Source organism: Phoxinus phoxinus (genome assembly GCF_949152265.1).
Source record: "Phoxinus phoxinus genome assembly, chromosome: 8".
Classification (NCBI taxonomy): domain Eukaryota; kingdom Metazoa; phylum Chordata; class Actinopteri; order Cypriniformes; family Leuciscidae; genus Phoxinus; species Phoxinus phoxinus.
In genome coordinates, this window is record NC_136883.1 from 2670236 (window position 1) to 2685876 (window position 15641).

A 15641-nucleotide genomic window follows, 5' to 3' on the forward strand; every position below is an offset into this window, starting at 1 on the left:
TTTGTTTTCGCGTTCTGATTCAGGTCTTTTAGCACGATCACTGCTTTCTGTTTGGCAGAAAAGATCGGCCCAACTTTTCGAGAAACAAAATAATCATAGGCCTCCAGACTTGTGAAAGCCTTTAATCTTTCATGAGTGAAGGGTCCAGGGGTTTCTATTCAATAAGAATAAATGTCTCCCCAGCAGATTGGTGGCCAAGACACGGGCGAGTCGGACCAACGTTTTTTGTAATCCTAGATCTCATATGGGCTTTGAATAACTTCAATTTTGTCACCAACACAAATTTTGAGCTTCTCTCCAAACCTCGTCCGGTCTTCAGATGTTAAAGTGCTTATATATTGTGGATTTCGCCCGCTAACTCTTTTGAAAGTGCTCGTCGCGTCTTAACAGCCCGCAATACTGTTTGTTTTGTTGCCACACAACCACTCGCGCATGCGTACAAAGATGTCAACAAAGATCCTCCTATACACGAATGTTAGGGATATTGTAAGGCAATCTTTCCTGTAAGATGTTAAAAGCTAACCAAAACTAGGCAAAATATAGTCTGAAAATTCTATATAATCAGAAAAAGAATTATATAACACTAAACAACTTACTCGAACTTGTATCTTCGGCTGGATCAATTCGCTCTTCAAAATGCAGCCGTTCTTCGTCTGAGATGCGATCTTCTTTCTCTGAGGAAAAGATGATTTCTTCCTCGCTGTCCAGAATCATCTGGAGGACGACTTTACCGGAGAAGCGTGCCATCCTCAAAACGCGATGAACTATCCGTGAATCTGACGAAGAAACTGCGTGTTTTCATGGCATTGATCGGAGGGTGTGTGCGAGGCATAAAGATCACCTAAACCAGGGGTCGGCAAACCAAAATGTTGAAAGAGCCATATTGGACCAAAAAAAAAAAATCGAATCTATCTGGAACCGCAAAAAATTAAAAGCCATATTTAAGGCTTATAATGAAGGCAACACGTGCTGTAAGTGTCTATATTAGCTTTATTAGCCCCCTAGTATCAAAATGATAAGCAGGCTACAAATACATAATGAGCAAGGCGACCGTTGTTTCGAATCTGTCACTTTATTGTTTCCATGGTTACGCATCATTGGTTGTCACGTGACACAGCGCAACCACAACACAGCGCTGAATGAATGATGATCTGCTTTTATGTAATTTTTCCTTTTTTATTAAAAATATTCACACATTTATTAGCTATAGTATGAAACACTGATATTCCGATTGTCAAATATGTGCATGTGGATGTGTTTTGTTGTTTAAACACTTTTATAATGGGGTTAAAACGAAAAAAATATTTTTTCCATTTTCATATTTTTGAAAAAGCTCCAGGGAGCCACTAGGGCGGCGCTTAAGAGCCGCGGGTTGCCAACCCCTGACCTAAACTATTACCATGTGAATAGCGCCGGGGGGCGTGTCGGCCTCAGCTCATTAAAAATAATGAAGGGAGAACGAAAAACTGGGCCTCTCCTTGGTTTCAAACGGATTACATAAACTAAGAATTTGTGTTTTTTTATATAAATTACTTAATTTAAAAGAAGAACATTCATAAAGACAAATCTCTCGTTCCTGAGCGACAAGTATTCGCTGAGTTACATTTCATTTTCGGACGCGTTTCAGAATGGACTTCCCTGACAGAGAGAAGGCAGAACGCGCATCATGTTTATTTTTCTTTATTTGGCGAAAGACACAACACTTTGTTGTGACTATACACACAAAAAAAAGAAACTTAACTGGATCGAATGATGTAAAACACTTAAATGTAAGATCAAAACCAACAGAGTGTTTTGAATCTCTTTCGCACTGAAAAGAAAAAAAGCGAGCAGATCACGCCGGCGTGATTACCGACCCCAGAGGGTTAAACACACCACAGCTCATTCATCTGCAAACCTGCAAACCCCTGCCTCATCATCTCTAAACAACAGCCAATCTCACACACCCCTCGCTTTCTCATTTACAGCCATAGTGGTCTGTGTTACAATACAGTTTAATATGTTTAGAGTACAATGTAATGGTTAGTATACAGCTCATAAGAGCATCTCCATAATTATCTTGTGTGTTTTTTCATAAAACACAAATTGAATCTGCTTTTAGATAGTTTGATACTGGTCATATATATATATATATATATATTAAAAGCAAAAATATATAAAAATATATATATATATTGTACTTAAGAGGGCTTTTTGACCCACTTACGTAGGACTTCTGTAAGTCTTTATATGTAATTTCATATTTTCTTCTATATTGTATTTGAAATATGGCTAAAATATATGGTTAAAATAAGTGTACTTCTCTAAAGTACAATTAAAGATTCTTAAAACATAATTTAAAATGCACTTTTAAAGTAAAATGTTACATTTGACAATATTGCAAAATGCAAGTGTTCTTAAAGCGGTGGTATAACGCCCTTTTCACAAGATGTAAAATAAGTCTCTGATGTCCCCAGAGTGTGTGTGTGAAGTTTTAGCTCAAAATGCCCCACAGATATGTTTATATAGCATGTTAAAATTGTCACTTTTTGAGGGGGAGCAAAAATACACCGTTTTTGTGTCTGTCCCTTTAAATGCAAATGAGCTGCTGCTCCCGGCACAGGGGGCGGAGCTTAAAGAGTTTACACTCACACACACATGCACTGAAAATTTCAACAACTTTTTAGCCTTTTATGTTCAAACCAAAGTCAGAAAGATTGAGAGACTCAAGAAGAAGTGACACCATGTAGACAATATTTCTGAATGGTTAGTTGATGAATTTATGTAGATTATGTGTAGTTATCTTCTAGTCATTGATTAGCATATTCTGTCTTGATAATCTATAAATCGTGTTCCGGGGGCGGGGTTTATGTAAATTTTAGGGTTTGTGATGTCACTAACCCGGGAGGAATGTCTCAACATGATTAAGCACACTTCTTTCCCATCACGAAACGATCTAATCTGATCTGAAACTAAGAAGTCCTGTTGGACTAAAATGTCTAAACAATTCACTGGTCTATTGACAACATCTAAAAACCAGATCCTCCGAGAAACATCCTTTAAACCGCATATCATCCTGAAGATTTAGGTTTTTTTTCCTGTGTGAAGAATGTGGCTTTACCGGCCTAAAGTAATTTATGCCGGAGAGATCGGAGTAGATGCTCAAATGCTCTTCAGCAAAAGATGAAGTGAAGTGTTTTTCCGCAGGGATTCAAACAGTTTGGCAAAAAGTCAGTCCACTCCATTTTCTGTGAACTCCAGTCCAGTTCACAAGAATTTGTGATTGTGTCCTTTCCAAATAGCCAGACAAGCCAGACCCACAACATGATTTGGAAACACACCATTTGCAGGGCTCAATCCGAGGGGCGGGATCACCGGCTGTCTTTCAAATTCCAACCAACCTTCTCGGGGGGTTCTCGGGCCAGCAGCATGTGTCCAAATTTCAATCTTAACTGTTCTCTTTCAGCAGAAACGATCTGAAAACAGGGCTTTAAGTGTAAAATACAGAACGTGTCCTTTAACTCCAAGTCCTCCAGAGTCGCGGCCAAAGCCTATTCGAAAGACAGCTGTTCGCCATAGTCAGTATATAAACTGGACACAGCGACCCCATAGGTTTCAACAGAGAAAAGTGAAGTCCATTTGAAGCATCACTTCCTGATGGCGGAGCGAACTGTGCAGACTCAAACTGAGCTTGGTGACGTAGATGTGACGTGAGCAACCTGTAGGTCTTCTAGTAGCTGTGCCGAGAGAAATCTGAATCATTCCCTTCCGAATCTCGCAGAGACGGAGAGCGTGCGCATTAGCTGTCCATGAGCTAGCAGCGGGAGCAACTCTATCACTCTCTGTGGGCTTCTCCCTTGACTTTATCAGACTTTATGCCTCCACGTCCCCAGATTGCTTGTGAGCTTCTCCGCCGGTCTATACGGTAATTTCTCGACTGTGCGACAGAGAGTCGAGTGGTTATGACGCAATCGTTAGCCTATTTTTACAAAAACGGCTTCTACGTGGCCATAACGTAAGGTACAAGGCCTTTTATACATTGTCGAGTTTCTTTAGAAATAAATAATGGACAAATGGAGTCTTTAAACGACTCAGATGTAAAGTTATTCGCTGTCAAAGTGACGCCAAAATAAATGGGAGTCAATGGAGTGCTAACAGCAGGAGAAGTTCTGCTACAATGGCGGCCCCGCGGGGAGGCTTCAGTTTCCGGCGGATGGATTACCGCCTTGCTGTTTCGCCAGCAGCAGCAGCCATCTTTGTTTTCAAGAAGCTGCGTCGCAACTCTGTCGTCATTATGCTAAGCCCGCCCCGCCGACTCTATACACGATGTGATTGGCCTGACTAGAGTTTGGTTTTTCCAGCTCGAAAGAGAGTTGCTAGACGACACTGGCTGCAATATAAATGGTGCCGCCGCTAGTGTGCGTCTAGATTTCTAGTCTACATTCCAAACGCCTTTTGAAGTTCATTAAGCGTTTTACTTTTCTATTATCAATGGCAGACGTTGACATAGTCTCCATCGGGTCCACCTCCCATTTATGATTTGCATACTTATTTGTATATGTATGTCAATCATGTTTTGATTATTGTTTTCTAGCAATAATATAATATGATAACATAATAATAATATAATATGACCACAAAAGGGTTTTAAAGTAATGTGCTAAACGTACAGCAGCGAATGAGTGCTGACCTGGCCATAAAAATGATGTGAGTGTGTGTGTGTGCGTGTGCGTACGTGTGTGAATATAATTGATTGAGTGACCTCAGCATCCCAAAGTCCCAAAACTAAACTGCGGAGATTTCTCACATCACACACACAGACACACACACACACACACACACACACACACACACACACACACACACACACACACACACACACACACACACACACACACACACACACACACACACACACACACACACTCTTGTCAGCGACAGCTGGGGAAATGGGTCAGCCGCGACGGCAGATCTCGACTGTCTCCTCTCTGTTTGTGTGTGTTTACTCTAAAGAAATAAAGATAACATATTGTTTGTCATATTATCAGTGCGCTTCATTCCTGCTAAAAGCTCCGAACAGTGTGTTGTTTTTCATGCACTATTTTAGTGAAGAACTAAAAGAACTAAAGGAAAGTACTTTACGTACTTGTTAAACTCTGTGTCTGGTATATTAGATCAGATGTTTATCAGCAGAAATAAATTCGGCTCTTATGGAATTAAATTATGTGGATTTCAAAACTAAATTTCATGTCGACTTTAAATAAGAGAGGAATTTTGATATGAATAATCTGACATATGGTTGGATCAGAAAGCTCAGACTGCTTTTTAAATGCAATATTGTATTTTACACCATTTTGTTTTACTCTTTTTCAGGATTAATTCGATTTTGAATCCCAGATTTTCAATGTGGTCACAGGACAACACTGTATTTATAATAATAAAAATATGCAGTGCAGGCTTTGATTTTATCAGGAATTACTTAGACTTGAAAACTGTTCGTTATGACGTTATTGGAGTGGAAGGGTTGGGAAATAATAATAAATTATAGTCACATTAGAAATGTGATTTGATTTGATGTTGAATAAAAGTTTTCAGTCTGAAGCCTTGTTTTCTCTCTCTCTCTCTCTCTCTCTCTCTCTCTCTCTCTCTCTCTCTCTCTCTCTCTCTCTCTCTCTCTCTCTCTTTCTCTCTCTCTTCAATTCAATTCAATTCAATAAGCTTTATTGGCATGACAAAAATACATCTTGTATTGCCAAAGCATCAATACAAAATAGAAAATGATTTAGTACAGAAAATAATAATTAAATAAATGTGAAAAAATAAAATAAATAAATGGTAGAACACTTTGAACATTTCAGAACTCTGTGAAAAGTTAGAATTCAGTGTGTGTTGTGTGTGTGTGTGTGTGTGTGTGTGTGTGTGTGTGTGTGCGCATCACTGATTGGTCGTCAACTCTCTCTTTTTGTGACAAGCATCAATGTATCTTGCCGCTAGTATGACACAGTCTCTTTTTTCTCCTAATAGATGTTGAAATTGTGTTTTTTTGTTTAGTTTGATGAAGTTAGGGTAAAGTATTTCAAATTTTGTGTAAAAGGTCCCTCTAATGTCCTCATAGTTGGGACAGCTGGTGAGGAAGTGTTGCTCGGTCTCCACTTCTCCCTGGTCACAGTGCGGGCAGATGCGTCTCTCTCTGGGCAGCCAGTGCTGTCTGTGTCACACACACACACACACACACACACACACACACACACACACACACACACACACACACACACACACACAGTGCTGTCTGTATCTGCCCGTCTCTACACTCAGAGTGTGATTGCTCAGTCTGTACCTCGTCATCATTCTTCTGAGTTTGCAGTCTTTCACTGTACTCAGGTATTCTGCGGGTGTGTATTCTCTATTTAGGGCCGAATAACATTCAAGTTTACTTTGTTTTTTTGTTGTTTCAGTCCAATAGGTCAGGTAATTCTCCTGTTGTGCTTTTATAATTTGGGATCCGGATTGTGTGGCTGAGGGTGTCCGTGTCCTGAGGCTGATCACTGTGAGTCGTGTGTGTGTGGAGCCTCAGGACCAGCTGTGTGTGTGTGTGTGTGTGTGTGTGTGTGTGTGTGTGTGTGTGTGGAGCCTCAGGACCAGCTGAAGTAGGGGGCTCTTCTCACTGTTCATCTCATGGCTTTTAAGGGCTTTAAAATTATAAGAGTTGGGGTCACTCATTTTAAGATGTTTCCAAAATTTGATGGCTCGTTTCTCCACGTGTATTAGTAGAGGGTACTGGCCTAATTCTGCCCTGCATGCGTTGTTCGGTGTGTTCCTCTGGACTCTCAGGACACTCTTACAGAACTCGGCATGCAGGGTTTCTATCGGATTTTTGTCCCATTTGTCAAATTGGTGATTTAGGAGAGGACCCCAAACTTCACTGCCATATAATGCAATTGGTTCTATAACTGATTGGAACATTTTGAGCCAGATTCTGATTGGTATTTCAATTTGGATAGATTTTTTGATGGCATAGAAGGCCCTTCTTGCTTTCTCTTTCAGTTCATTCACGGACAAATTTAGGTTTCCAGTTGCACTGATTTTCAGCCCGAGGTATGTGTAGCTTGTGGTATGATCAAGTTTGGTCATACCGAGGGTGAAATTGTGACTCTTTCCCTGACATCTGGGTCTTTTCTTTAGTTTTAGTCGGGTTAATGTTCAGGGCCCAGGTCTGACAGAACTGATGCAGGATGTCCAGGTTCTGCTGTAGACCCTCTTCTGTTGGAGACAGCAGGACCAGATCATCTGCATACAGGAGGAACTTTATAGTGGAGTCGTGTAGTGTGAGGCCAGGAGCTGCGGACTCCTCTAGGAGTTTCGCCAATTCATTAATGTAGATATTGAAGAGGGTCGGTGATAGTGGGCAGCCCTGTCTCACACCTCGCCCTTGAGTGAAGAACTCAGTTTGTTTGAACTCTCTCTCTTCTCTCTCTCTCTCTCTCTCTCTCTCTCTCTCTCTCTCTCTCTCTCTCTCTCTCCTCTCTCTCTCTCTCATCTCTCTCTCTCTCTCTCTCTCTCTCTCTCTCTCTCTCTCTTCTCTCTCTCTCTCTCTCTCTCTCCTCTCTCTCTCTCTCTCTCTGTTTGCTGTAGATATAGCAGCTCTTCTTCTGCATTTTGTTAGTTTGACAGATGTGTTTGGATCTAGAGATTGCGCTAGAGCGATTGCAGATGAATACTGTAATACTCTATTTCTCTCTCACATGGTACATTTATTTTCGTTTTTTTTAGGCATGAGCCTGGTCTAAGCTTTCCAAATATATAAATACAGTACAGACCTATGATATGGAAGGCATGCTGAGGTCACTAGAGAAATAAAAATGTTGCTTTTTATAGAAACTCTCCATTTTGAGAGACTCATAACTACTTTCATGAAAACATTATTGAGCTGTTGTGGTTTTTATAACAATAATTGCGTCATTTCTTTCTCATGTTGATGAGTGATGGATGAAGTCATTGACTCTCTCTCTCTCTCTCTCTCTCTCTCTCTCTCTCTCTCTCTCTCTCTCTCTCTCTCTCTCTCTCTCTCAGTCTTGTGTCCGATGCTGTGTAAGAACGGAGGAGTGTGTGTACAGAAGGATCAATGTCTCTGCCCGCCGAACTTCACCGGGAAGTTCTGCCACATCCCCATCCACACCTCCTCCTTCACCAATCACATTGAGAAGCCAGCGGGAGGAGCCGTGGATTCAGCCAATCAGCCGATGACGTCTGAGTACATCTTGCCTCTGCAGACGCCTGAGCTGATCAACACCAACGGTGAGAGGCAAAGTGGCCTGGCTCATTTAAGTGGAAATTACAATTCAATTAAACGACTGAATTAAATTCCACCATAAAAAGTGTTCAGTTCACGTACTTAAAAAATATTTTGTAAATCCGTTGCCTAAAAATTAAGTAAATACACTTCATGCTCATCAAAAAAATTGTCAAGATCACATAACTTAATTTTTTCAATTAAAGGGATAGTTCACTTTGAAATTAAATTTTGGTATGTTTTAGCTTACCTGAAGATGTCGGTGTCTTTGTCTCCGCAGTAGTTTCAATTCTGATATTTTTAGGTCAAACCGTTCTTGTCTGTCAGTCATATAATGCAGGTCTATAGGCACTTGGACGTGGTTGTGTAAAAGAGGTAAAAACGATATAAATACTGTTTGTTTTATCACACAAACCGCTTGTTTCGTGTCTTAGGCCATCAATGTGCACTTACGATGGGGAATTATTTAATTTGGACTTTTCTCTGCATGCTTTTGGAGACAGTGCCTATAGACCTGCATTATATGACTGACAGACAAGAACGGTTTGACCTAAAAATATCAAAATTGAAACTACTGCGGAGACAAAGACACCGACATCTTGATGCACTTCAGGTAAGATAAAACATACCAACATTTAATTTCAAAGTGAACTATCCCTTTAAGTAAATACACTTCATGCTTATCAAAAAAAATTAAGTTAAGGAATTATCAAGTTCACATAACTTAAGTTTTTCAATTAAGCATTACGTTTATTTACTTAATAATTTTAAGGCAACGGGTTTACAATTTTTTTTTAAGTAAGTGAACTGAACACTTTTTACAACAAGATATTCTTTTAAAATATGCTAAATTGCACTTCTTTAAAAAAAAATAAAAGCTTCTTTTTTTTTGCCAATTTATGTATAAATAGACCCTGTTTTAACAAGCACACCCTGTTACATCAAATCTTTTACAACATTACCATTTGCACATGTTGAACTTTATCTTTATAGACAATGAAATGCATTACAAAGTCAAGACTTACCGAATGACAACATAAAATCAGCTTTTGAGATTGTCATGGAGAGTAATATTTGTTCTGGCACTGTAGTCTGTTGTGTAGCTCACGGCCACATGTGGAGCCAGACGGTCGTGATGGAGAAAAATGACTGTGTCACAGACTGGCGACATTTATTTTCTGTTTTCATTTGGCTGGCGCTCTCAGATTGGATGCGATCCATAAATGGCAGCACCAGCGTTTTCATATGTAGAGTCCTGTGATGAATTAAAGCAGAAACGCGTCTGGTTCGTCAGTCACACCTGGAATATCTGAGCATGGCTCGTGAATAGATGATGTGTCAGGACATCAGGACTGGTTTTGTGTGGGTTTGTTGTACTGGGAGACATCATGAAATCACCATGTGCACAGAGTTTTACCCTGAAAGCTGCTCTGGGCCTTTACTAAGACGTGATGGTATTTTAATATATATATGTTGTGGCATTTTGCCTCTTTATTAGACAGAGGTAATGGAGAGTGACAGGAGAAAGAGGAGATGAGGACAGATGCCAGAAATGATCCTGCATCACTTCTTCAGTCGTTACTTTCTTACAGGTAGATCTATGGAAGTAAAATAATGACAAATGTTTTTAAAAACAAAAAAAGCTTTTTGAAATGCATACTTGAAAAAATATGCATTGCATTAATAACCCTGCTTGCATTTTTATTCAAAAGATTTCACACGTTTTCATTAATAAAAATTCAATAATCCATGTTCACCTTTCAGATTTCACTTCCAAAATATTAATTCTGTCTAAAAATACAACCTATAATATTCGACAGGCAATTTTCGGTCCATTTTATTTCGCTTTACAAATTCAATGGTTCAAATTTGACAGAGAATTCAACATTTCACATCCGGGAATATGGATTATTGAATTTGTATTAATGAAAACGCGTGTGAAATGTTTCAAATTGAAATATTTACAGCTTAAATATACAACCATGTTGAATTTCAGCCCATAAAAAATGCAAGATCTAGAAATGCAAGCAGGGTTAATGCAATGCATATTTTTTCAAGTAGTGCAATTCAACAGGCTTTTTTATTTAAAAAACATTTGTCATTATTTTACTTCCATACAGATCATCTGAAAATTTGAGTTGGACAGGCATTTTTCAGAGTACTTACTCTTAGCAGTTTCCGTGTAGAGTAAATAACTGAACTAATAACACATAATAATTGTTTTGTGTTGCGTTCAGCCTGTTGTAGAGCAGCGTTTTCATCGACTTCTGCATTAAATAACTGACGAGCCACATTTGACCCATGACTTGTGTAAAAGAAGTTTGCTTTATTGTATTGAATGTTCACTTGTTGTGGACTTCAAATCTTGAATACATCTAAATATTTTTTAAAGAACTGTATTTTCAGATCATTTCAAATAGTGAAATAAAAGACCACTTAAGTGCACTTTCATAACTATGTACTTCATAAGTACAATTAAATGCACTAAATTGCAACAACAAATATATTTAAATATATGACACAAGTTTTGATAGAAATTATATAAAATTATATATTTAGTTTACCATACATGCTTTAACCCTATTTCAAAGACAATATAATTAATTAAGAAAGTACATGTACTTAAGTCCTTTTTAAGTTTGAAGTCTTAAAAGACTTAAGTCTAAAGTTTAACTAATGGCATTTCATCTAAAAATGATAATACATTTTTATGTAATTGTAATTAGCATGTAATTAAGTGTCTGAAAACATTACATTGAGTTTACTTGAAGTGAGTTATTTCTTTAAGTAAATTATGCTTTTCACCAGACAACCGTATTGGAAAAAAACATAGCAAAATGTATATAAAATACATTTATTTCATACTAAGTACGAATCCATTAACATATTTACTGAGATATCGCTTGAGACTTACTGATATAAATATTATAATTAAACTTTATTCGGAGGACATTTTATTGCACAATGCACATTTCTTAATATTAAGCCTAAAATGTGTTTTAATATCTCTATTAGTAAAGATGATCTCAGTATAATATCAATCTTTAAATGCAAGATATTTAAAGTATACTTACAACAGTTCCACTTTAGCACAATTAAATGCACTTAAATATATCTTTAGCTGGACCTCAGCATTATTTCCGGACAACTAAAGTGTATTAAGCACACAATTAGTTTAATTTAGCAGACTTAAAGTATATAAATTTAGTATCACAATTGCGGGTAATTTATATAAATATGTAAATGTGTTGTGGTATAATTAGCATAAAAGAGTATTTGCATATGATAAATACTATATGATATAAGAGTATATATGATGATAAAATAGCACATACTAGTTCCATATCTTTTGTTACTCCACTGAACTGTGGTATTTCCCATTATAATCACAATCTGACAGCTGTCACTCAGTGACACGCCACAGACTCTGCTGATGTAACACTGCGTGTTTACTTTTTAATTTTGGTTTATTTAATCAGGCCATAAAGATAAATGAGTTTCCATCTGTCATTTAATGGAGGAGTGTCAGGCGAGGTCATTTCTTTTTTTTTGGTAGGGAGAAAATGAACCAGCGCCACATCTGTAGCCCTCCAGAACCTTCTGCACACGGCGCTGATGAGACTTGATGAAAGACGATGTGATTTATCTAAAGTGACCCTCAAATGCCATTTTGTTTTTTGTTTTGCCGGTCTCTTACAATAGATTTACAAGCATTTAAGGTCAAAAAACACTTTAATTTTCTCATAATATCCATCACAGCATCAGCTGTTTTCTCAGTGTCTGAAACGGTTCATTCGAAGATTCAGTCTCTCTAAACCCCGCCTCTCGGAGAGCTGCTCTGCTCTGATTGGTCAGAAACCAAACACTCATTATCATATCTGAATCTCAGCTCTTTGATACGAACAGTAACGATGGCGTGGGTTTTACCGTATCGATCTCATCAAAGTGGATTTGCTTTGTCAGCAGAAAACAGCGTCTTCTCGACATGAACAACACGAAGCAAACTCTTCCGGTCTCAGATACACGACAGTGTTTGAGGGCGGAGCTAAGAGACGCTGCTCAGCCAATGGGCTGGCATTATGCAAATTACAAACCTATGTAGGTTCAGTAAGAAGTGACTGGAATAACGACTCTTTTCAGGCTGTATAGAATCTATTATTTCTTTTAGGAGACAATAACGGTGTTTTGTAAAAGTGCTGTACACTATCAACACTGATAATAAAACTATAAGTGTTCAGTTCTGAAATGATGCACATAACAGAAAATAACATGGCCAGAAACAATTACAACCACACTTGCATTTAGGGTGCAGTGTGGAAAAATGTGTTTTGAGTGCTATAATTCAACTCCTTTTCAGCATGATGTAATAATGCCATAAATCTTAAACCTTTTTATGGTGAATACTATGCTATTTTTATACTATACATGTGTGATATTTAGTGCAAGGTTCCCGTAAACTGTACAGCAGTGCCAGAGGGAACTAAACACACTCTTATTGTGCAAGCGCCGGTCACTTGGATTCGACTTGTGAGCGCTAAAGACTTAAAGTTGTGTAACTTTCTGAATCCCAAATTGAACCTGATGTTCCCGGATGGCGCTGGAGAGATGTGCGTCCAAACAAACAAAGCCCATGTTGCTTTCTCTCTGTTCTGGCGCTTTCATCACAGAGCTGTTTTCATATCATCTTTAGACCTCTTGTTATGAAACGCAGAGCGCTGGAGAGCGGCAGCACTGCGTTCGCCAGCTGTTCGGCGAGGGAAGGGTTAATTGGACGAGCGCTTTGCCAAGTTTAATCTCCGAAAGGCAGGAGGTAACGGTGACTCAGAGCTAGAACATGTTTCAGGAGAATGAGTCTTCTGTTTTCAGAGATCCCTGTGCCTTCCTCGTTCTCCCTCTGTTGTTTCTGGAGCATCCGTCTGTTTATGCGGGAAACCGTAAACGCATTAAATCCATACAACTTTATTTTGCTCTGTCCTGACTGTCATTTCCAGGACTAAAGACATGATCTCAGTCCGGATATTCATTACTGTGTGTTAGGAATGATTATAAAGGCTCTTCACAATGTTTACATGGGGTTTTTAACCATGCATTCATCAATTATATTTATATAATTATATTATATTTATATATATTTGCTTTTCAAATGCCCGCTGTCAAATAGGGCACTTCAAAATAACTCACAAGTTTTTGTTTTTATGCCAGAGTCTAATTTCTCTGAAGCTTATTTTGATGGAGTATGATGTTTTTTTACTCTTTACTTTTAGATTAATTCTTTTAAAATGATTATTAATGAGTGTGGCCAGATTTAGTGTTTGATTGCTTGCATGAAATATGAGATGCATGATGTGTGAAGAAAAAATGTATATCAGTTTATTGAGCGTCCTTTCCTAGAAAGTCAAAAAGTGCACTGTAAAATATATTTTATTTTGAAGTTTTTTTGAAAGATTATTGGAGAATGGTTTACAAGAAAATACTATTTTTAATAGTTTTACTTCTAAAGTTTATGTTTAATTAAATGTATAATTTGCTGTTTCTTTATATTTATTTACTGGCAATTTCTGAGTGAAAACTGTTTTAAAGAAAAATTTTGTTTAGTTTAGTTTAAAATTTTAGAAAAGTTTTTAAAGTTTTTAAAAATGTTTATGGTTATGTTTTTATTTTATGTATTTAGGATGCATGAAATGAAATTCACTTCAGCAAGAATAATTAGTTTGCAATTTTATTCCAAAACTGTTTAAATTGCCATTTACATCACCAAATACTAATAAACACAATCCATAATTGATTTAACTTTACATCAAATATCATTTGAGATGTGGTAGAAATGACACTGTTGTGGGAATTTGCATAATTTCCAGTAAAAAAAAAATATATATATAACCACATTTAGAAAAAAAGGTTCAGTTATATGTATATATATACCACTAATATGTTTTATATTTAGAAACTTTACTCGATTTTAAAGAACATTTTATGCCAGAAAGGGTCTAAATGAGAAGAAAAGTCTGAAATGATTGCCTACTTTTAAGTTTAACAGGCTATTTGGCCTAGTTATAAAGCCGTTTAATTAATCAAATTTAAAAATAGTAAATAAATTGAAACAAAACTAGTACCGGTAAGTAAGTTTGGGTGTGTGTATGTTAATATACAGATAGACAGTGCTGAAATGGAACCAGTGAGAGTGAGAAACGTGTGTTTTATCTCCTGAATGTCCACCGGGTCACAGCTTCACAGAAGCGTTCCTGACCCTCGTTATCACTGTATGATGAAGTGACCCTGGACCACAAACCCAGTCTGGAGCCGCACGGGTATATCTGTGGCAATAGCAAACTATACATTGTGTGGGTCAAAATTATCGATGTATCTTTTATGCCAAAAATCATTAGGATATTAAGTAAAGATCATGTTCCATGAAGATATTTAGTAAATTTCCTACCGTAAATATAGAAATATTCATTTGTGTGAGTGAATGCAGCACAATCGTGAACATAAATGCACAACTTTAAAGGAGATTTTCTCAATGTTTCGATTTTTTTGCTCCCTCAGATTCCAGATTTTCAATAGTTGTATCTCGACCAAATATTGTCCTATCCTGACAAACCACACATCAATGGGAAGCTTTCAAAAAAATTACCCATGTGACTGGTTTTGTTGTCCAGAATCACTTATGAATCTATGTTTCTGTGTGTCTGTCCCTCAGCGTCCCCCATGGTGAAGGTGCGAGTCCAACACCCCCCCGAGGCCAGTGTGAAGATCCACCAGGTGCTGAAGGTGGGTTACGGTCACGGGCCCGCGGGACACGAGCGCTCGGAAACCGTCACCTGGTCCGCGGGGCTTTCGGGGGCTCATCCGCGACACCTTCCCGGAGAGAGAGCGGAGGCGCCGCCGCCACAGATACAAGCCCAGACCCTCCGCGGGGACTCCGTCTACACCGAGGCGTCCGGCTTCAAATACTGCTTCAGAGAAGTGCGGAACGGGCAGGTTAGCTGGAAGCTCCTCTGTTTGCATCCGTTATAACACTAGCGCATCTGCTTTAGTTCTCGCTGGAACAGGAATAAGCCTCGTCTAAGCCTGGAATATGTTGGATTAATTGAGAATGACTTGTTTATGGGAAAACATTTTGAATGTCATGTGATCATGCTGAGCTGCAAATGCAGTGTACCGAAAACAACTTCCGTCACCGCCACTATCTATCTATCTATCTATCTATCTATCTATCTATCTATCTATCTATCTATCTATCTATCTATCTATCATCCATCCACTCATCCATCCATCCACTCATCCATCCACTCATCCATCCATCATCTACTCATCCATCCATCCATCCACTCATCCAATCATCCATCCAATCATCCATCCACTCATCCAT

General features: G+C 38.2%; 1 protein-coding gene across 3 annotated transcripts in view; it reads left to right on the plus strand.

The window, feature by feature from the left end:
* ltbp4 (latent transforming growth factor beta binding protein 4) overlaps nt 1-15641 on the plus strand; it is a 111352-nt gene that overhangs the window by 43346 nt on the left and 52365 nt on the right. For all 3 annotated transcript variants that reach the window (XM_079620088.1, XM_079620086.1, XM_079620087.1), the window contains 2 exons: nt 8050-8274; nt 14970-15250. In XM_079620088.1, coding sequence (XP_079476214.1) covers nt 8050-8274; nt 14970-15250 — 506 coding nt within the window. The remainder of the gene's footprint in view (nt 1-8049; nt 8275-14969; nt 15251-15641) is intronic.